At 47.4% G+C, this 22,722-nt stretch overlaps 1 protein-coding gene across 1 annotated transcript; it reads right to left on the minus strand.

The window, feature by feature from the left end:
• Positions 1-2,054: 2,054 nt before the first annotated feature.
• On the minus strand, positions 2,055-11,103 carry FGF16 (fibroblast growth factor 16). Its single transcript, XM_037132213.2, has 3 exons — positions 10,776-11,103; positions 4,738-4,841; positions 2,055-3,031 (listed from the first exon to the last, which is right to left on the minus strand). The coding sequence occupies exons 1-3, from the start codon at positions 11,047-11,049 to the stop codon at positions 2,786-2,788; spliced, it is 624 nt and encodes a 207-aa protein (XP_036988108.1). The 5' UTR covers positions 11,050-11,103; the 3' UTR covers positions 2,055-2,785.
• Between the last annotated feature and the right edge of the window lie 11,619 nt (positions 11,104-22,722).

A 22,722-nucleotide genomic window follows, 5' to 3' on the forward strand; every position in this document is an offset into this window, starting at 1 on the left:
AAACATTAAAAGCTACATTTTTGCCTAAAAAAAAAAAAGAAAAAAAAACAAAGTTGTGGCTGTTTATCAGACTTGTAGATAGCTAAGCATAGATAATGTAGGTAAAGTTTTGGTTTTTAAATAAAGGTGTGATGTGCATTAAACTGTGCACTGATTTAAACTGTGACACAGCTGATTTTCATCCTTTCCCCAGAGATCTTTGGAGGCAATGTCTCTTCCTTGTAGTCCAACATATACATGTCTGTCAGCCACTTTGCCTCTCCAAGTCCTGTCAGTTCTTCATGGCAGGCATGACCACTGCCAGGAAACTTTCACTGCCCACCCTAGCCCTGGGCACTCACTGCCTTGGTGATTCTATTGGTGAGTGATATACAATCACACATGCAATGCAAGTTAGCATTCTTCATTCTGCAGCCTTATTCGCTATCTCATGTATAGAGAATCTCACATGTGTGGCTTTCCTGTTGGGTATTTAGATTTGGATGAGCTTTTATAGACTTTTTGGTGTGGATTTTTAAGTGAGCTGCTACCTAAGATATTTGCTTCCCCTGTTCAGTCAGTTGGAAAAATAGCAGATGTCTATATGATGTGATGGAGGAACACCAGAAGGTTGTCTTTTTTTAAAAGATTTTATTTATTTGTTTTTTAGAGTGGAGAAGGAAGAGAGGGAGACAAACGCCGATGTCTGGTTGCCTCTCACACGCCCCAACTGGGGACCTGGCCCATAACCCAGGCATGTGCCTTGACTTGGGATTGAACCAGGGACCCTTTGGTTTACAGGCCAGCACTCAACTACCACACCACACCAGCCAGGGCAGGAGGAACTATGTTAAGGCACAAACTGTTTCCCACTAGCCCTTCTTGGTGCCTGAGTACTCAGTGAGACTTTGATTGCTTTGGTTGTTTCCTGACAGTATTCACTTTGGAAATGCTACTAGCCATATGCTCCTGCTTCAGTAAATATCAGTAAAGATGCCAAGGATTTTAAACCACCCTCCCGATTTACCTAGAGCCGCTCTACTTTTTTTTATGGACTGAAATTATCCTAAAACTTTATTTATAAGCCGTCCAGCTGCACACAGAATTGTTTTTGAAAACTATCCCTTTATAGGTGGTAGGCTTCAAACTCTAATATGTACAGGAATCATCTGGGAGGCTGGTTAACATACAAATTGCTGGACTTCCCCCATGTCACCCTGAGTTTTCCATTTGGCAGGTCTAGCCTAGGGCCTGATAACTTGCATTTCTAACAAGTTCCCAGATGCTGCTGGTCAAGAGATTATATACTCAGAGAACTACTGCTTTAGGCAAATGTGTTAACAGCTTCCAATGATTCTGTAGGAAAAGCACCGGCAAGGGGTGAGTGTTGGGGTTGCAGAAGGAGTAGGACAACACCTCTGGAAGGTAAGTTGACTGGTTCAAAAAAATCAGTCTCCCTGTTGATTGTGTTTATTTTGAATCCCTTCATCTTCGTATCTAAAGTAAGAAGCCATGAGAGCATGGCGGCAAACTCCAGGTCGCCACCTTCCCCTCCCCAAGGCATGCTACCATTGCCTTTCTCTTTGCAAAGCTCCAAGGACCCTTCTTTTGCTTCTGTAACTGGTTTCCTGAGCCCACATAGCCCAGATGGCAACTTCTACTACACCTCTATGACTTTGGAAATCAACTTTCTTTAGTAAAAATAAGTAAAGTACAAAGCCACCCATTATAGTTTCTGATCTCCAGGCTTTGGGCCCTAGACAAATGCCAAAGGAGGGTTTCCCTACACCCAGTCCTAAGCTCAAGTGGGAGCTTTGAAAAGAGCTGTTGATCCAGGCTTTCCTGAAGCTTTGGTTTGCCACTACGTTTAATGTCATGGAATCAGCAAGGACTTCCAATAGGTCTCCTAGTTCATGCTAATACTGGGAATGATGAGTCATCGAGAGCTTAGGCAGTATGATGCCTAGAATCATCAGATTCTAAGGAGTTGGAGAAAAAGAAGCTAACCAACTAATCTTATTAAAAGTACAAATCAATACAATTTGACAGTGGTTACAATATAAAGACAATTTTATTGCCAATAAAAGCCTTTAATAACTCATTTATCCCATTTCAGTAGGACCTTATTCTTTCTGATGAAAATCCAGTCATAGCATCTCTCATTAAAAATAAAATTATTCTGAAATAAATAAATATATAAAATAAATAGCATATACATTTCATAAATAGTTTGTCCTTATGCACAGTATCCATGCTGACATTTTAATAGCATTTTCTTGCAACCTACCCCATCTCCCACTTCCAATGGCAGGAAAACTGCATGTCAGGACAGATGAGAAACCTGCAGAGCCCATGCAGGCAGGGCTTGCAGCAGGGCTGTAGCCCTGAGGATTTTCTGAATGAGAGTTTTCCAAAGCTCTGTAGGTAGCGTCTGTGGCAGATAGTTTAGTCTTTCATTTACCTCTTGTCAAGGTATCGGGGTAGATTGTGGGGCAGGATACCCCTGGCCCCTGGCAGGGGCTCCCATTCTTTCTCTTGCCACCTCAGGGGAAAGAACATGAGTAAAGAAAAAGAGTATATACAAGATTCCCTCTAGCCTGCCCCTCCCCCCATATCCCTCCCCAAAATAACCCAACCTTGATATACACTTTGAACAACAAGGGAACAGCTGGGTCGAGTTGAACAGCAAGTACTTCTCTGCTATCTAAATTGATAGGAAACAGGACTGAAAAGCTATGAATATAGTGCTTGCAGACACAACTGTGGCCCCAGAGTACACGGATTACAGAGGTCACACTAGGGTCCGTTACCTATAGCGGAAGAGGTCTCTGGACATGGAGGGTAACTTAGAAGGATCTACTGGCCTGGGTAAAAAGTGAGTGAATTTCTGGTGTCGTTTAGTCCTGTATCCCTCCCGGGGTGAGCCGTCTTTATTCAGGGCCACGTAATACTGTCTCTCCGAGTCCGAGTGTTTATACAAGGTGGAAGCATAGGTGTTATACCAGTTTTCTTCAAACTGTTCCCGGAAGACACATTCACGCGTGAGTTTCTTCTGCAAGGGTGAGAAAACAAAGCAGAGGCCATTATATGACTATTTCTCCCATCCCAGCTCACTGGTAGAGAACCCTGAAATAGCAATAGCACATTGATATCAGAAAATTTCAGTCCCCTCTCCTGGTATTACTAAAGTATCTTCTTTCCAAATAGCACCAAACAGTCCTAGCTGTATCACCTTCAGCCTCTTTCATGAGCCACACAAAAATGTTTTCTGTGAGATCTTTCCTGAAGGCTGGACACTGGAGGAGATAGCCTCACCTGGCTATCTCCTGGGCCAGGGGTGTTTAGCCTGAGAGTTTTCTTTTTTAAACATTTTTTATTGAATCTATTGGGGTGACAGTGGTGAGTAAAATTATACGGGTTTTCAGGGGTACAATTCTACAACAGAGCCTGAGATTTTTCAGAGCCTGAGAATTTCTACTATGGCTGCCCAGAGCCCCACTGGCACCCCTGAGTTTTCTCCCTGCTTAGGGCTAAGGATGTTCAAATCCATAGAGATTCCAGTCAACCATGTCAACTGATAGGCAAAGGCCTTGGATCTATATAAAGTCCCATGAGAGGTGAGCTGTGATCGCTCCTAATGAAGGGTCTCAGGCCTGTCAGTTGGCAAGCTTAGAAAAGATCTCCTTGCACAGTTCCTCCAATCTGGCTACTTCAAGCTAGCAGCTCCTGAGTCTCTTGCCTCTGTCCCTTCTCACACTTGATCCAGCCGCCATAGTACTTGCTGGGGTTGCCGATACTGAGTGCTGGGGACAGGCCTATCGCTTAGGTGTCAGGGAAAAATGTGCTCTGATTTCAAGGGGTGCAGGCAGCCAGAAAGCATGCTCTGTGACTCAAAAGCCAACACCATGAGTTGGGATCCCCTGAAGGGGTTAAGGTCGGCAAAGTCACTGCCCAGTCCCCAGCTCTTGGCTAGCTTCCAGAATAGAGAACATGCACTGCAGCCAACCCAGGCCCAGACCCTGGAGACTGAGGGCTGTCACCCTGGAACCCTCACATTTATTTGTTTCACTTGGCCTTTGGGACTCAGCAGAAGGAATCTGGAAATCAGGGACTGCATCGTTTATCTCAGAAGCCTCAATCGGAAGGCCAGCTCTTCCATCACCTGTTTTTGTGCTGGCCAGTCTGCCACTCCTTTGGGCATTAAAATTCAGATGTGCTCCTCAGGAGGGTCAATGCCCCAAACCCTTACCATCTACTAACAAACCAGCACAGCTTACTATTATCATCGCACCAGCTGGGCCTCAAATGGAAAAGGAGAAAACGGTATGCCATAGTAAAGCTTATGCTTTTTTAAGATTTTGTTTGTTTATTTTTTAGAGAGAGGGGAAGGGAGAAAGAAAGAGAGGGAGAGAAACGCCAATGTGTGGTTGCCTCTTGTGCGACCCCCACTGGGGACCTGGCCTGCAACCCAGGCATGTGTCCTGACTGGGAATTGAACCAGCGACCCCTTGGTTCACAGGCTCACGCCCAATCCACTGAGCTACACCAGCCAGGCTAAAGCTTATGTTTTGATGGAGGCTGAATGACTGAAAGTGTTATGCAGCAACTTCCCGGGAAGCCACACGTGATAGAAGACGCTCATTTTTTACCATCAACAAAAGTACCTTCAAACGCCAGATAAAAGGCTTATATTTTTGCCTTATATTGTCCAAATACTGGTACTAATAGCCTCTGATGAAAAGAAAACCTTCAACTTACCGACCCATAGAGCTCTCCTCGTTCGTTCATTCCTAAGTATAGGCCAGAGTCCACTCCACGGATGCTGATCAGCCCCACGGCCAGGCTGATAAACTCCAGGATGCCTAGAGCCAAAAAAGTGAGTGTCATTTCCATCACTAACATCAAGCTAAGAAGAAGCTGTGCATGTAATATGAGCTACCAGTCATTCACCCACAACTGGAGGCCAGCCCTGGGTGTCTTTTGAGAATGACCTGAGTAAGCCATCTTTTGCAGCAGGAATGGAACCACAGAGAAAACACTGAGTCTCTCTGGACCTCAGTGTTCCATACGCAAAATAAGGGAAACCCATCTGCCTCTGCTTGACACCCTTAGGCACAGTATGAGGAAGAGACTAAACCAGAAGAAGGCTTTGGCTACAAAAGATCCTAATGACAAGCCACTATGACTGTTAAATACCACCATTTCAAGAAATGGGAGGGCAGCTCTGTAAATGGGAGAATGGAGCCAGGTTTTTCTCTCTCTTCCCGAAGTCCCTTCCCTCCTCCCCCGAGCACACAGCATTACCTCGCTGTCCTCTAGGCTGAACTTGTTTTGCACCCTCTTAGCTCCCATGTCCTCAAAGCCACATGAGGCTGTCAACTGCCTGTAGCTGCCTCTAACAAAGGCCACACAGGCCACTCACGAAGTTTGTTTCTCCTGCCATAGGCGGGACACAAAACTTGGCCTGGTAAGAGGTTTCTCAGAAAAGTGCTCTCAGCCGCTGCAGCCCCAGGCTGACAAGCCTGTCATTGTCCCCTTCTCTCTTGAGCGTTTCAAGTTTATCCATGGCAAAGAGTTGGCAGGTAGTATCAGACTTGGTACTGATTTTAGATGTTGCAGTTTTCAGGGTAAAGGGAAGACATTCAGCATGTCCCTCTGGCTGACAAGGTTAGAGGTGAGGATTTCAGACCATTTTTATTTACTGAGAAGCAGTAAGAGGGAAAAAAGAAATCAACCACTAAGAGGGAATAAAGGACCAAAACCTGAAATGCTGGTGACACTGAAGACTTTATTCTTCTTCCTAAGATACCATGTCTGTGATATGGACACAGATCTATTATATGGATGCACATTTAATGGGCAACTAGTTTCCTCTGGTGCTTTTCAATGTACAGACCTAAACTTGATTATGATTGACTCCCAGGGGCGCCCAAAGATATGAAGTAAGCTGTTATCTGGCTGTCTTTCTTATCCAAAAATGCAATTCTTAAGGGTAGTAATATCCTATGTAATCTACATAGAAACTTAGACTGATTTCTTCAGGGGCACTTTAACATGTAAGTGGCTAACTTTGAAATCGGGTTCAAAACTCCAGTGGGAAGTCCAAAGAGCCTGAGTGGTACAGGCGGGTGGGCGGGTGTTCTGGTGTGGCAGCTCTAGGGCACATGTTTCCATGGCCCATTTGAAGAACGTCAAATTCTTTGGCTGCCACTGTGCAGAACACTCACAATGTAGCCTTTGGCCTCCAGCACTGAAGTCCTCCAAACTTTATTTTCAGTCTGGTTGTCGTAGTACAAAGGAGTTCTGAGAAAAGAGGTTGACAGAATATGGTAGGAGGGGAAGGGAAAATACTCGGTGCCAAGTGACGGTTAAGCAGATACCGATTTAAAGGGCCAAACCCTTTAGATGTACTGTGACATTCTGATTTGGGTGGCACCCTGTTTACCATTTTAATAAATGACTTGTATGAGGACATAGAGGGAATGCTTACCCACGTTCCAGAAGACATACGGCTGAGAGGGTGACAAACAAAATCCAAAGAGGTTTCAAGAGAATGGAAAAATGGGCTGACTCTAACAAAATAAGCTTTAATTAGAATAAAATGTAAAGTCCTGCACTTTGGTCCCCAGACCAATTACCCGAGATGTTTTGTGTCTGGGTTTTGCAGGGGGAGGGTAAGCCTCAAGTGCAGACAGTTGAGTAAATCACACTGCTCTCTTTTGTGCCTATTATCATCGGTCTGTGCAGGGGCTTTTTATTTCTCCATTTCTTTCTTTTTATGTCCATACTCTGCTCCCACCCCGCTCCCCATTTCAGGCAGCCCTGTGTATTTCCTTAAAAACATGTACTGTTCTTTTCTGTTTTCATGCATTTTTTCAAATGCCGGTCTGCCCATCTTTGCAAAGGGGAGATGTGGCTTTAGCAAAACACGCGCAACAGTGGCTTAGGGGACTGGACTGAACGCGGTAAGCTTGGCACAGGTGATTCAGGAGGTTATTAAGGAGCTGATGTAAAACTAGTCACGTAAAAATAAAACATGATTAAAAAGCTAGTGTAACACGTAGGAAAAAAGGAAAAAAGCTAATGTGATTTTGGGCTGTACCGATCCTGGTCTCGTAGCTGGCATAAGGGAGGGGACTGCTGCGCTCTGCTCTGCCTTAGTTGGGCCACACTGATAGGACTGTTTTTAGTTCTACTACGTTTGAAGAGGGCTACAGCAAAAGGAATAGAGTGAAAGAAGAACAGCCAGTGTGGCAAGGAAATGAGGCAGCTTCTCAGGATTCAGTTCTGGGCGCTAAGCTTTGCGGGATACCAACCCACTGGGGCCTTCAGTCTTTGCTCCGCTCAGGCAGATTACTTCTGAGCTTCAAGTCGTAGCTCCCTCATTCCCTGAGAATCTCATGTCTCTAAGCACCCTGAGCTCATTAAGTAGCCGAGGTCAGCTTGTGATCTCACCGTCCAAGACCTGGTGTGAGAACAAATCATGAAACCCAAGAGGTGTGGCCATTTGAGTCACCACAGTTTTTCTCCAATTCTCTGTTAACATGATGCCAAAGGACAGATCATACCGGAAGTCACTTGGGTTGTGTTCAGTAACAGGGGTCTCCAACAGCTGGGATCATCCCTGGCCAGCTGTCTTTGGGCATCATTTTCCTCTGCCAACTTTCCTATTAGCTGGATTCAAACTGTGGGAACCCAGTGGCACATGATGATGGAACAGATATTCCTAAACCTTCTCCTGAATTCCAGCCAGCGTGAAGGGAGAGAGAAAACAAGCCATTTTCTCATTTTCCCAGCTACAGCTGGAGAGGGGTGTTAACAGCAAAGTGTGGAGGCAAAGTATTAAGTAGACAGAGTTTGTCCTCAGTTCTCTCACCGCCTCCCCCCGCACCCCAGAGCCCAGGACCTCCCTCTGCTCTGTCACATATCTTGACCTGCCCACCTCAGCTCTGGACTTTGCTTGACAATTCCCGGGTCCCACTGCCTGAGAACCTAGCCAGAAGACTGGCTAACATGTCATTTAATCTGGCTCCGTAACTTGCCTGAGCTCCCTCAGCCATCCTTTCAGACCTTCATGGCCAAGACAGTGCTGCCCTGGCGTCCTGCCAAATAAGAACCAGATCGCTCAAAACCCAAAGCAGCTGCAGGAGCTTGCTCCATCCCACCTGGCGGGAGGCCTCTCCTCCGGTCTGGCTCCCAAGCCCTACTATGCCAGTCCACAGGTGCCCCTCAAGAATGTCAGGATCCCTGTGAACCTCCCGTAAATGCCACCAGCCAGGCGGAGATTGGAGCACTCCTGGCTACTGATTGCAGAATGGGGGTGTTGGGGGGTGGGGAGGGGGAGGATAGGCTCTGCCAACAGGTTATTATTTGGAGTCGGGGCTGCTCTTGGGCTCAGCCCGACTCGTTCTGAACACATGGATTCCAGGGTAATCCTTGGGGGCCCTGCTCTCCAATTACAACAAATAGCTATTTACTTTACATGGCCTTTGGAGACTACCTCCTCCCCCCAAGCAGAAATCTATAATATTTTATATCTTAAGTCTGGCCTACTTTACCCTGCTGGAATGTTGACTGCTAAAGCACTTATGGAATGTTAAAGTTTCGATTTATTGAATACCCTGGCTGATTAACTCAAATGTGGAGGGAGGAGTTAGCAAACGCAAACGCCACCTCTTTCTTTGCCAAAAGCTAGGCTGAGAAAGAGTAAAAGTGTGTTCGAAAGTTGGTAGTTGGTAGGGGATGTTACAAAGAGACAACTTTGACCAGTTATCATCTCCTTTAGAGGAAATGCACGGAAGTGCCAGGAAGCCCAGGAAAGAGGAAAGGGAAAAGGTGATGCAGAGGTGGGTCTCAGGCAGGGTGTTTTTTTTTTTTTTTTTTTTTTTAAGGCAAAACCCAAAACGAAGCAGTCAGTTAAGCAGCAGTGAAAACATCCCTTCTTCCTGCCAGTTTTATTTCCTTTGGTTTCTCCTTAAACTTAACACCCTTAGCAGGCCCGAGAGATGAAAAGAAATCGAGATGTGTCCTTAGGGAGGTAATTAAAGACCACTTATCCCAAGAGCCTATTACTGATTTATGCTGACCTTGTAGGTTATTGGGCTCAGCTTAGGCACAGAGTCAGACAAACCACTTGTAGCTGCTGGGAGCCAACTGTCCTTGTTTCTCCACCTCTGCTTCCCCCCGCCCATCATTTCATGATTTTGCTTTTGTATATCAGGAATGAGCCCCTCCAATATTTTTTGGCCATTTTTGGGAGCCTACGGGGGGGGGGAGGGGGCTTTGAGGCCGGGGTGGGAGTCCCATTACCTTGGAAGAGGAACAAAAGGGAACTGCAAAGTCCTAAGCAATGGAAGGAAAGGGAGCCAAGTTAACACTGCCTTTCCCTCCACGCCACCTTATCGCCCTTTTGAGGACGTGCTGCAAGTTTATCCAGACACCTGCACCCCTGTGTTACCCCCACCCCACACACCGCCTACTGCACTGCGGCTCTGTGAGTGCATTTTTCCAGGATGACATAGAGCTCATTAGGGTTCCTGCTTGCTCCCAGCAAGGAAGACCAGCCCTGGCCCTAAGTTGTTTGCTACACTTGGCCTCTGCGCAGCCCCCACTCTTTACTGTGTGCTCCAGATGCAGCCCTCACAAGGCACCGGGAATAGGAGGAGGATGGGGAGGTTTTTGGGGAGTGAAGGAGGGTGGGCAAAGGAAGGGAACTGCTCATGTCTGAAGGTAGGCAAAACGTCTCTTATGGGCTTAGGGATAGAAGGTACCCTTGGGCCGCAGGGTCCTTGGGAGGGAGTAGGGACACTGGGGGCTAGAGGGCTGGACGAAGGGTAGCTGTCACAGCACCTGAACAATGGCTTGGTAGAGAATAGCAAACCGAACATGAAACATGACCAAATTATGGAGGAGCAAACACATTGGCTTGGAAAGCTAATGATCTCTTTCTCAGGTTGAGGTTTATATTAACTGTGTTGCATATGTGAGACCAGCAGTTCTGCCCTTTGAACAGTCTGCAGGAGGTGGACACAGACAAAAATCCTGGAGGTTGGACATTTCCTGTCCTGAGCCCAGGAGACACCTGTTTCTGTGGCTGAGAGTGGGCCCACGACCGCTTCTTCCCCGAGGCAAGGAGTCCACAGGTAGCTCCGGGCAAAAATCTACTCCGGGGCTTGTGCCCTTTCACGGTGGACACCGGAAGGCTTTCCTAATTTCTCCAGTACCCAGCTCACGCCTTGCTGCTGTCCGGATTGGCCCCACCCTGGGCAGAGCAACCCAGAGGCGGCAGGTGCGGGCCAAAAGCGACTTGGATGTGGGCCGCCCGCCCCCCACATCCATAGCCCAGCAAGGCTGCTGGTCCAGGCCAGCGGCGGCAGCGACAACCCTGCCCTCGAGGCTCAGCCCCGCACTGCAGCTGCCGGCGGTCCCTGACTTCTTCGGCGGGTGGTCCTTCCCCTCTCCCAGCTTCACCTGCTTCCATCTGAAGCAAAGCGTCCAGGTCCCAGAACGATCCCCTCACACCCAGGGGAAGGAGGGAAGGGAGAGGCCGCACCTCAAGGCACCCGCGTCCCCGTCCCCTCCCGATCGTGTCAGGGTGCCAGGCGCCCTGACGCCTCGCGGCTCAAGTGCACACGGTCACGTCCCGCCAGCCCCGAGTCCCTGGCGGCATTCCGCCCCGACGGCACTGAGCTGGGGGCGGTCCGTGGCGCCCGGAGCCTGGGGCTCAGCGCGGTCAGCGACCCAGCGCGCCGTCTGTGTGTCCGCTCGCCTCCCGCCCCTCCCGGCCGAGTCCTCACCGAAGCGGCTGTGGTCGTGACGGGTGCCGTGCACCGTGCCGTTGGGGAAGATCTCCAGGTGGAAGCCGGTGCGGCAGTACAGCTGGCGGCGCCGCAGGATCCCCTTCAGGTGGGCGAAGTCCGTGGGCGAGCCTCGCTGCAGCTTTCCCTCGATCTGGCCCAGGCGCTCGTTCAGGAAACCCGGGGAGTCAGCTAAGGGCACGTTCCCCAGAGACGAGGAAAAACCGTGCAGATCCCAGTCCAAGGAGGCGAAGACCCCCCCCACCTCCGCCATGGCGGGGCGCGCGGGGCTGAGCCGGGTAGGAGGTGCGCGGACTGCCTCTCCCCGCAGCGGGCGTGGGCGATTCGCCGGCGCTCGCTCGCTCGCTCGCTCGCTCGCTCGCTGCTCCGCGCCCTGCAGAGCCGCAGTCGACGTCTGTTCGCGTCCAAGGAACTTCTCAGCGGCGGGGAGCGTGGGGCAGCGCGCTTCTGACCTTGCTCTCAGTCAAAGTGCCGCTCTCCCTCCGCATCCATCTCCCCAGGCCTCTCATAGCTGGCTTCGTCGAGGTATCGGATGCAAACGGCACTTTATATACGTACCCACTCCCCTTACATTGACATATTGGATATTTAAATACAAGCCACACCTCACTGGCATCCCCTCGGAGATTGGTGTGTGGGTTCTTTTTTTTTTCCCTCCCTTCTCGTATCCATTTGGCTCTTTTTGGGAGAGGGGGGTGGAGGGGGGAAGAGAACGAGCGAGCTTCACTCCCTCTTTTATTATGAAAAAATGGCAGGAAAAAGCTACACATTGCAGTGAGGCATAACTGCTTTTGGCAGGTTTTTCTGAAACTGCTGATGAAATAACGGAGCCCAGTGCGTTGAGGCTGCTGGCGCCCACGGCCACTCAGGCCTATTGCGTGGAGTTGTGTCTGCTGCACGGGGGCAGTCCCCACCTCCCACGCGTCCTCGGGCTGCCAGCCTTGGGAAAAGTGTCCTGTCCTGAGGCCCGGACGTTCCCCTTTTCCTGAGCCCCTCTTGTTCCCCGGCTGGGGGAGGCTGCAGAAGGGGTGCCTGGCCTGGGACAGGGGCTCCTTGGGTTCTTTGTTCTGTCCCCCACCCCCCAGTCCCACTCCCCACCTGTAGGTCGGCAGGGGGCTGAGGAAGTGAAGAATCCGGAAGCCGAATGCTGTTGCGAAATTGGGGATTGGGGGTGGCGGCGGTCCCTGCAGGCATCAAGGCGGGGCCTTAAGGGGTCTGGGAGGAGCGGGAAACCCCACGGAGGAAAGAAGACATTTTTCTTTTAAGGGACGTTACAGCTTAGGAGAAGGAGGGGGGTAGTAAGAAATAGAAAGCGATCTTTTTGAAAAATGATCTCCGCTGGCTTTCTGGGCGCGCTTTTACAAGGCTCTAGAGAGCAGGCTCGATGAGGGGCCATTGGAAGCCTGGTAGGGGCTTCCCCCCACCCCTTTTCTTGTTGGAAACAGGTGTTTCCTCACTCTGTCCCGTGCCCTGCTTGGAGATATTCTATCAGGAATAGCGGCAGTTGGGACGGGAAGTGGCGACACTCAGTGCAACGGGCAGCATTCAGAAGAACTGAGAGCAGGTGCCCGGCCTGTCCCATGCCCCCTGCGCCCCTGCCCGGCACCTGAACCCTGGGGCCCCTCTCAGGCCCTGGAGCTCAGCGTCCCGCTCGCCTACTAAACTGTGTTGTCGCTTGTAGTTTGCACCCACAGCAGGCTCTGGTCGACTTTTCCCGCTCCAGCAGGAGGAGCAGCAGAGCCAGCATCCCACCCCGCCTTTGCAGCGCCTCCTGCTGGAGAATCCGTGACTTGCGGCGACTTCGAACTGAGGGTCTCCATTAGAGGAGAAAACAGATTCAGCTCAATTCATTTAATGCAGTTTGAAGTCCTGGTGCCGGGCTCCCGCGTGCACCCGGTGCTCACTCTCTGGTAGCGTGGCAGTTTTTGGTTCGGAACATCATGCCTTGGTTCTAGTGTGTTTCCCTAGCTCAGCCAGAGCCTGCAGAGCTAAGCATAAGGTCCGGCATACTAGGTGCTCAGAAATCATCTTTTGATATGCTCCCAGAGGTAGGGAGCACAGATCTAAATGCTCTTCGAACTGTAGAGACACAGAAATGCAAAAGAAGGCATCCATACTGGAGTACTTATGGACAAAATAGCAGTCTCTCTGAGATTTTCTTTAAAATAACCCAGAGTGAGAAGGCAAGAGGTAACAATATTGTTCATGTGTTACTAGTCGTTGAAGCCAGGTGATGGGCACATGGGTGTTCATTTTATATTTCTTCTATTCTCTCTATGAACATGCACACATGAAATTTTCCCTAATAAAAACGTTAGGGATGGGACTGACATAAAAAACTGAGAAACCATTCCTTCTTTCTCTATTATTCCCCTGAGAGATTTTGTGGATTCAGTGAGAAGGCAGGGAAGGAGGGACAGAGGTTAAGATCAGTATATAAATGACTGGAATACAGGACTGTAGAAGGTGTACAGGGCTGTGTGGATTCATAAAGCAGAGAGAAGACTGACTGAGGGTTCAGGGCTGTGTTCTGGACCAAGGTGGCAGTTGTAGAGGAGGGCCCTTGAAGGGAAGATGAGAAGGATTTTGCAAATCCAGGTGGGCCACTTCCAGGAAGGGGAAAATAGTAACAAAGCGAGTGGAACAATTTTAACTTGGTAAAGACTACTCGTTGGGAGGTTTTCGTGAATGGCAAGTACCGGTCCTTTTTTCGGACCATGAGACACACCTAGGTTTTAGAGGAGGAAAATGGGGGAAAATTTGAAGCAAAAATGTAGTAAAATATTTATTAACATAAATAACGTAATGATTCACCAATGTAAATGTAAACAGAACTCAACAGCAGTATTAACAACCATTATTCCTTCCAATTTTTTGGGGGGTGCATCTTATAGTCTGAAAAATACAGTAAGTACAGTTCATAAAACTACTTTGAGAACTATGTGATGTAAAGAATTTAGATGTCTCTATGATGATACAAATAATGCATTGATAATTTTCTCAACAGTCACTTTAGGGACCTTCTGCATTCTCTGTCCCCAAACATTCCCAAAATCACCAACTACAGTTGCAGACCAAGAGGCCTATGCAATAAAATGTCAGAGGCACACAACTTCCTTTACCCTTCTAGGGGCTCTTTTCAGATTAAGCTGGTGGTTCTGTCTTAAATAACATTTCCGTGAAGTATCCCAATGATTGAGCACTTCCATGGAAGTTATGTAATTTTCACAACCCTGTGCAGCAGGAGGTGCCATTACCACTATTGTAGAGGTGACATTAAGTGACTAGCACAGAATCATATCGTCAATAAGGAGCAGAGAAATAATTCAATGTAAGATCTATGGGGGCAAACTACTCTCAATTTACAGGCCTTGGCATTATGCAAAGACCCATGTTTAGGACCGTGAGAGTTCAGAATACTTTGATTTACAGAAAATCCTCAACAGGACACAATCTCAGGCCAGGGTTGTGCTGGATATAGGGGATGAGACAAAGGTGTAGGAAAAAGAAGTAACCCTTACAGGATTCAGGATGTCACTTGTACAGCTAAGGGGTAACTGAACCCCTCTGCAGTGATATTTTGAGGACAAAATGAAATCACCGCTCGAAAGTGATTCCACAACGCGACGGAGATTCTGTCCTCCTTTCCTAGTACCTCACAGTCCTGATGTGAAAAAGAAACCAACTTCTGTGAACAGATGTGGAAAAACAGCATGCTTTTAGGAAAAGGACAAGTGTCCCTGGCTGGTGTGGCTCAGTGGATTGAGTGCTGGCCTGCAAACCAAAGGGTTCCTGGTTTGATCTGCAGTCAGGGCACATGCCTGGGTTGTAGGCCAGGTCCCCAGTGGGGGACACATGAGAGGCAACCAAACATTGAGGTTTCTCTCCCTCTCTTTCTCCCTCCCTTCCCCTTTCTCTAAAAATAAATAAATAAATAAATAAATAAATAAATAAATAAATAAATAAAATCTTTAAAAAAGAGAAAAGAATTTGTATTGCTTTTTTGTCCTTTGTTCCTGCCTTTCCTCATCTCCTGCTTTCTGCTCAGATAGCGATATAGTCTAGTGGTTGTCTGTGGTTCAGACTCCCTTGGTTCAAGTCCCAGCTGGAAGCCATTCTAGCCTCAGTTTCCTCTTCTGTATGATGCAGATGATCATGATGATGATGATACTCATTACTGCCTAAGCTTGCTATAGGTTTACATGAAAAAAAAAAAGAGAACAAGGGGACAGTGACCAGAGGGGAGAGGGAAGGGAAGTTAAGGGGAAAAAGGGGGAGGGATTTGGAGGAACAAATAGGAAGGACACAGGGACGAGAACTAAGGGGGTTGGAAATGGGAGGGAGGTGGGGAGCAAGGGGCGGGGGAGGCTGGGATGGGAGAAATAGACAAAAAACTGTACTTGAAAAATAACTAAATAAAATTAATTAAAAAAAAGAGCATTAGGGTTTTGTCTATGAATTTAATGTGAGTATGGGATTAACTCAGTTTTTTGTAATGATATGCATAATATGGCAATTTCAAATATAACTGTGACCATTCCAACATTAAAAAAAAAAAGAATGTACTGAACCTGTGCCTGGAACATATTAAGTGGTCTTTGTTCTTAATATTATTTACATCCTATCTGGCCCGTTATTATTTTCTCCCCAGGTTTCCTCAAATTATGGTCATTTCTTTTCCTAAGGGAGAAGTGAAGTAGATGGGAACACCATGCAAGGCACCCCAAAGCAATCACTTCCAAGACTATCACTCTTTCTGTGTGGCATTTGGTCAGCCTTGTTCTCTCTGGGCTTCAGAAAGCCCATCTGAGAAATGAGCTGACTTAACCTGTTGCCTCTGTGTGGGCAAGCAGGTAGCGAGGGAGTGAAGGTGAGAGAAAAACAGGAAATCGCTCATTTGTATAATTCCATTTACTGAGCGCCCTAAGTGCCACACACTATAGTCGCCCTCTCCCATTTACAGGGGATTTATTCCAAGAACCCCAGTAGATGCCTGAAAGGATTAATAGCACTGAATCCCACATACACTACGTTTTTTCCTATACACACATGCCTTTGATAAATTTTAACTTGTAAATTAGGAACAGTGAGAGATGACTAACAAGCACTAATAAGCAAACAGGACAATAATAATAATGGAAGTAAAATAAGGGTTACTTGAACACAGGCACTGCAGTATTGCAACAGTCTATCTGATAACCCAGCCGACTTCTAAGTGACTAATGGGCGGGCGGGGAATGGATACGCTGGATGGACAAAGGGATGATTCACATCCCAGGCAGGGCAGAGCGGGACAGTGTGAGATTTCATCACGCTGCTCAGAACAGTTTGCAATTTCAATATACGAATTGTTTGTTTCAGAAATTTTCCACTGAATATTTTCAGACCACTATCGATCGCAGGTAATGAAAAGCAGAAGACAAAACCGTGGAGAAAGGGGAACTGCTGTACCGAAAAGTTATATGTTGAAATCATGCCCCACCACCATGAGGTAGATGAGATTATTATTCCTGTTTTTAGCAGATGGCAAAATGGAGGGCTGGAGAGGTTCAGTAACTTGCTTGAGGTCATACAGTTTGTGTGGTGGGGCTGAAAGTCAGACCTGGCCAGTGGCTCCCGATACTGTTTCATTGATCAGTACACTACTCCTAAAAGTGTTTGGGTCTTGTTCAAAAGAGAAAGTATAATAATATAACCCAGTCCTGTTCTGGACAAGGTAAACCTGGGTCCAAAGAGCAGTATTCCCCCCACCTCCTGTACATGATTTGTAGCTAAGAGTTTGAGAAACCTGCAAACAGTAAGATTACCTTCTGATCTCCCCACCCCCAACTCTAGGGCACAGAGAGGAAAGGAAATCTCTTTGGCTGGAACGAGCCCCCATCTTACCTGTCTGGTCAGTCTCCTCCAGTGACACTGAACCACAAGTCTTCTTTGTCTCTGCTGTCATTCTCCTGTGGGCCTACCTGTAATGGGGGTGGGTAATGGACCATTTATTCTGGCTGTAACTTGCCATTAGTAGGCAGGTGATGACATCTCTGTGAAATGATCTGTTAGTTCTCTGAGGGGAATGGGACACCGTGGAATGTGGGTCTAACCCTGGCAGCCTGGGTCACTTCTCAGTCCCGTGTGTGTGACTGTGAATGTGGGTACCAATGGTGGCTGTGTGTGTCTGGGGCTGGATGTCGGAGAGAAGCGTGGGCAGAGACTATGGTTGTATTGGGTTTCCCAACACAAATGTGGGCTTAGGTTTGTATTGGTGACAGCGTGCAGAAGAATTTGCATGTCTGTGTAATGGCAAGTGTTGTGGGTTTGAGGTGTGAAGAAGTGGATGTAAGTATGTGAATCTACAGGCAACGCCTGCTAATTTGCACAGAGATTATACATGACCGTTGTGAAACTGAGTTCATTTCATTCCAAAGTCACTGCTTTCTTAAAAAACTTGAGATGATTCGTTTAGTCCCATAGCCTGAGAACAGATTCAGCTCTGGAGATAAGGAAGGAGTTGCTGCAGGGGCGGGGTGGGGGTGGGGGGCTCCTCTGAGGGGCCAGTTTCCTTGGAGTCTTGCTGTGGTGGCTATAGAGCATCTCTTTCTTACATAAACAACGGGAGGAAGTGGGCTCTTAGGATCAGCTCTTGGCTTCCTGGCCATGGCCTCTGAGTAGCAGGACCTCCTCCTTGCTTTGCCTCTCTCTCCCTAACGCAGTCTCACCATTTACACTCTGATTTCTGGGAAATGGGGCCGCATTCACTGTGTTTGGAGCTACACAAAGCACTGAAGGTTCTGGCCTGCTCTCTGAGCCACGGTGGCCACAGCTTCCCTACGTAAGGGCAGGTGTATCATGCTTGGCCAAGAAGAAACAATGCTGAAGGGTAGGTGCAAGAGGTGGCACAGAGTGAATGGGGAAGTCTAGTTTTCCATCAGTAGTCACCTGAGCAAGTCACTAAACAAAAATGTGCATCTGATGGGGGGTGGATTGTGGCCTTAGCTCTTGCTGAACTCACTGTCTGGGGCTTGGGCCAAGTTATTTCTCATCTGGGGGCCTCAGTTGTTCTGTGAAAAGAAAGGGCTGAACTAGATCAGTCTTCTCCAATTTTAATTTATTTTTTAACTGAATTAACCCTAATGATAGAGGAGAGGGAAAATGAAATCCCCAGCACGGGTAGAGGAGAGGGGTGGATGGGGTAACCCAAAGCAGCCTACTGCATGTTCTGAAGTGTCTTTGAGGGCTCATGTTCTATCTTAAAAATGCGTGCAAAGTTGGCATTCTTCTCCATGATATAGTCATATTTGTTTTAATATAGAAATGTTTTAAATGTCTTATATTTGAGTAAAACTGACACCCTAAGAAAGCATACCATGTTTATCCTGTGGCTTGGTGGACTTCCTTGGCACCCTGCCAGGGACCCCCTGGAGTGTGCACATCCTGGTTTAAAAGTTTGGGAGCAAACAATTAAGATTCCTTTCTGCGCTAACACTCTGTGGTTCAATGACCTGGGGATACCTGTGGTGTCTTTGGTAGCTGCTCCCCAGAATGCTGGAGAGTTTTTGTCTAATGGCTGCATATGAGCACTCCATTTTCTAACCAGTTATGTGAAAAAAATGGAACTCCCTGATTCTGTCTCTAGGACAAGCATCTCCAGTGTGTCTTTGCTGAGCCCCAACTACAGCCTCGGGCCTGTGCTAAGTGTCCTGGGTGAGGTCAAGAAGGAGGCTGATGGTAGTATTGTGGAGTCTGAGCTGGCTTGCATGGCGTAACAGGGGTAAAGAGTTTGCTGAATGAATCCCTGGCTGGTGTGGCTCAGTGGACTGAGTGCTGGCCTGCAAACCAAAGGGTCACTGGTTCGATTCCCAGTCAGGGCACATGCCTGGGTGGTAGGCCAGGTCCCAAGTAGGGGGTGCATGAGAGGCAACCACACATTGATGTTTCTCTCCCTCACTTTCTCCCTCCCTTCCCCTCTCTCTAAGAATAAACAAAAAAAATTTAGAAAGAGTTTGGTGAGTGAAGCACTAAATTGTGTGGCATAGATTTTTAAGTGCTGCAGGAGGTTGAGAAGCAGAACACAGGCGCGCTTCCTGGAGAAGGTGATAGGACAGCAAGAGAGAGGTATGCAGAAGGAGTAGGACTCAGATATATGAGGGGAGGGCAGTGGCATTCCAGTTGCTTGGAGGGCATTAGTAAAGGTCTGTGAGCTATCAGGACTGTGTCCGGCTTAGGCCCAGGCCAGAGACTTGGTCAGTGACCGGAGACAGGGAAAGCTGAAATGAAGTCTTTCTGCCCCTGGGCAGGAATTATCAACTACTGTCTTTTTTTAAATGGAAAGTTGTGACTAGGGCTCACCCTCTCTGCTTCACGGGGTAGAGAATCCCTGCAACAAAACAAAACAACCTTCAAAAAGCATTTGGGGGAGTGAAAGATAGAAAGATAGCTACATGTTCTTTTTTACTGTCATCCAGTCCAGTCTGTGATTACATGTCTTAGTCTGTAAACCATTCGATTTCTGGTCTTTTGGGTGCATGTTATTTCCTCTGTTTAATTTATTGATAAAAGTTCATTTAAAGGGTACCTGGGTAGTGCCTGCCCAGCGTGAATGGTTCAGGGCGGCCTAAAGTGCCAGGCACCCAGCCTGCTGTTTCTGTCACCTCAGAGCACAGCATGAGGGCCAGAGTGAAGGAACCTGCCCAGTACCTGCTGGTGGCCAGGGAGGCCAATGCCAGCCAAGACTGCTTGAGAGCAGCACTTAAGGAGAGTCACAGCCCAGGGGAGCAGAGCCGGAAGCAAGAGACATCTTTCTCGACAAGCCGAGGGAGGCCCCAGCTGGTGTGGCTCAGTGGATTCAGTGCTGGCCTGTGAACCAAAAGCTCAATTCCCAGTCAGGGCACATGCCTGGGTTGCAGGCCAGGTTCTCCATTTGGGGGCATGCGAGAGGCAACCACGTGTTGACGTTTCTCTTTCTCCCTCCCTTCCATTCTCTCAAAATAAATAAATAAAATTAAAAAAAAACAAGCTAAGGGAGGATGAGGTTGTAGGTTGGCTGTCAGGCCCAGGGAGCTGGGCAGTGAGCAGTGACAGAGGACCTGGCAGGAAGGAGCCTTTAGAGAAGGCTGTAGGGAAGGGAGTTGGTGTCAAGGAAATGCTATTGCAGGTAGCAAGGCCATGTTGCCTTTGTCTGGTTAGAAATCCAGTCAAAGTAGCCCCGGCTGGTGTGGCTCAGTGGATTTTGCACCAGCCTGCAAACCATGGGTTCACCAGTTTGATTCCCAGTCAGGGCACATGCCTGGGTTGCAGGTCCCCAGTAAGAGGTGTGCTAGAGGCAACCACACATTGGTGTTTCTCTCCTTCTCTTTCTCCTCCCCTTCCCCTCTCTCTAGAAATAAATAAATAAAAGATTTTTAAAAAAGAAAAAAAAAACTCGGTCAAAGTAAAAATACTACTATGACAGAAATAAGGAGGTGGTAGGAGAGAAAAGAGGAGGAAATGAGTAAGTGCTGATGTTTTTAAGCCACTCTGAGGCATGATTGACATACGAAAAGCTGTACATACTCAATATACACAACTTGATATGCTTGGGGATAGACACATACCCATGAAACCATCACCACTATGTATGCCAGAAACATGTACATTACTTGCAAAAGTTTCCTTCCATCCTCTTCGTTTTCATTATTATTACTATTAATTTTGGTGTCTAACACTTGACATATAATTTCTACCATCTTACAAACTGTTAAGTATATAATATAGTATTATTAACCACAGGTATTCTGCTGTACTATAGATCTTTATGACTTACACATCTAGCATAATTGAATGCTGATTTCTTAATCTTTCCTACCAGGGAACCAACTGATATGTAAAGTTTAAAATTCCAAGGGATTCTAATTGTCTGGGGAAGACCCAGGTTGGGTAGGGGTTGGAGGGGTTAGAAAAGAACTTCCCTCCCCCTCCACGCTAGAAGAATTTGGATACCTAGGGAACTGTTAGCGCCTCAGATATTGAGGGAATAAGACAGGAGCCCAATCGCAGGCCCATACTCATACATAAGGGGAGAGACAGGAGCCCAGTTTTTGGAACTGGAATTACGAGATCACAGCAGAGCCAGAAACCACTTACTTGAGCCTCAGCTGGTGAGGTATGAATGGAGATATTCTGTGTTTCTCCCTGATTCAGGATAGAATGAATCCCAGAATCCAGGTTTCGTGGAAACAGCGTGGGACAAAGAGGACCTATCAGTGTGAGTCAAGTGGCCTTAGAAGGGGCATGAACCTGGACTCATTGTGTAACTGCCACGCAGAGATGCTCACATAGCCATACTCTCTGCAGAAGTGTCAGATGTATCTGTGCCTCACCTCCCTCCTCCCTATCCTCATCTCCAGCTCCTCAAGAAAGGAGCACAAAATTGTCCTTTCAGGGCATTGACTTCACTGGCTCTTGACTGTCTGCCTGGACCTCCCCAAAGCCAGGCCTTTCTTGATTAGCATCTCAAGCCCACAGAGGACGATGAGGTCACTCTGGTGTGAGATGAGATGACAGTATCATGACTTGGCCGGCCATAAAACAACTGTTTTTAAAGATAAATGTTGTAATGTCATAGTTTACCCAAGGGGTTGTGTAATTCAAAGCAATGACCAAGAAGCTATTTGTAAAATTCTGACTTTCTCCTGAACCAAGTGTGGATGAGCGGGTGCTTTATGATGGTGTGGGAGGCAAGCATGGCCCAGATGGTTCACAGAGGGGACTGACACTCAAGGTTTCTGTTCATGTGACAGAGGTCTCCTCTTCTGCAGATATAAAAAGCTTTGTCTTTTGAAGTGCCTTGAAGATTTCCAAAGCAGAAGATGCTTAACCTACAGACCCCAGCCTGGAAAAGAGAGGGAGAGAGGGACTATCCCAGCAAGAATTGCTCAGCCTCCTGAATTATAACTGGGACAGCTGGCTGCTTGCGTGGGGCAGATGACTTGTTCTCCATGAAGGGTTTGGGGCTGGGCCATCCAGAGGTAGACAGTCTCAGAATTAGATACACAACGGTGGGTCTCAGGTGCTCTCTGAGTCCAAGAATGAATTTATAGGTTTGAAATATAAGGTAAAGTTTTGATAAGAAGCAGAGTGTACTGGATATGGAATCTGACAGATCTGAGTTTGACTCCTAGCCCTATCTTGGCTATGTGACCTTAGGCAAGGCATTTAACCCTCTCCAATTCTGTCCCTTCTGGTATAAATTGAAACAATAACTGAAGCTACCTCTTAGGTGATTGTGAATCTAATATGAGAATGCACATATATCTGTATCTATATCTATCTATATCTCTACATCTATATGTACATCCATATCTTTACTTGTATCTCTCCATCTCTACCTCCATCTCCGTCTCCGTCTCTGTCTCCATCTCCATCTCCATGTCTATCTCTATCTCTATCTATCTTTATCTGTACATGAAGGTCTCAGATTGAGTTAGTAACACAGTTCCATCTAGGCATGCCAGGGACCCTGTAGTTAGACATTAGCTAGTCTTTTGATTCTTTTTTATTTTCATGATTGGAAAGTTTGTGAAAGGTGGATTAAGGTAACCTTGCAGATACGACTGCTCTTTGAAATGCCTGCTGCTTCCTTGCCTGGCTCTTTCTCTTTGATCCACACATTGACCTTTTCAGAGGATGAGGGGGAGTATGGTGTGCAGCCGAGAGTTAGACAAACTCACACCTAACTCAATCCCAACTATTAGGTTTCATGTAGTCACCAATATTTGGAGGAAGTTGAGGGGATTAGCTGCCTTCCTACAACCTCACTGCCCCTTTGGAATAAAAGCAAGTGTCAGACCAAAATGTGCCACACATATAAACATTTGTTAGCAAACAGGCACAAAGTTGCAAAACCTGTTCTTGAATCTCAATGATATTTCAGATTTCTGTCCTTTTTGGTTCTTTT

Source organism: Artibeus jamaicensis, unplaced genomic scaffold (genome assembly GCF_021234435.1).
Source record: "Artibeus jamaicensis isolate MK-2021 breed Jamaican fruit bat unplaced genomic scaffold, CSHL_Jam_final contig_241, whole genome shotgun sequence".
Classification (NCBI taxonomy): Eukaryota; Metazoa; Chordata; class Mammalia; order Chiroptera; family Phyllostomidae; genus Artibeus; species Artibeus jamaicensis.

Excerpts from the sequence above, each read along its gene's own strand:
- FGF16 (XM_037132213.2), bottom strand. The coding sequence starts at position 11,049 with ATGGCGGAGGTGGGGGGGGTCTTCGCCTCCTTGGACTGGGATCTGCAC. Across the intron at positions 4,842-10,775 it reads TCACGACCACAGCCGCTTCG|GCATCCTGGAGTTTATCAGC; the intron begins GTGAGGACTCGG and ends TTTTGGCTCTAG. Across the intron at positions 3,032-4,737 it reads GAGGAGAGCTCTATGGGTCG|AAGAAACTCACGCGTGAATG; the intron begins GTAAGTTGAAGG and ends TCACCCTTGCAG.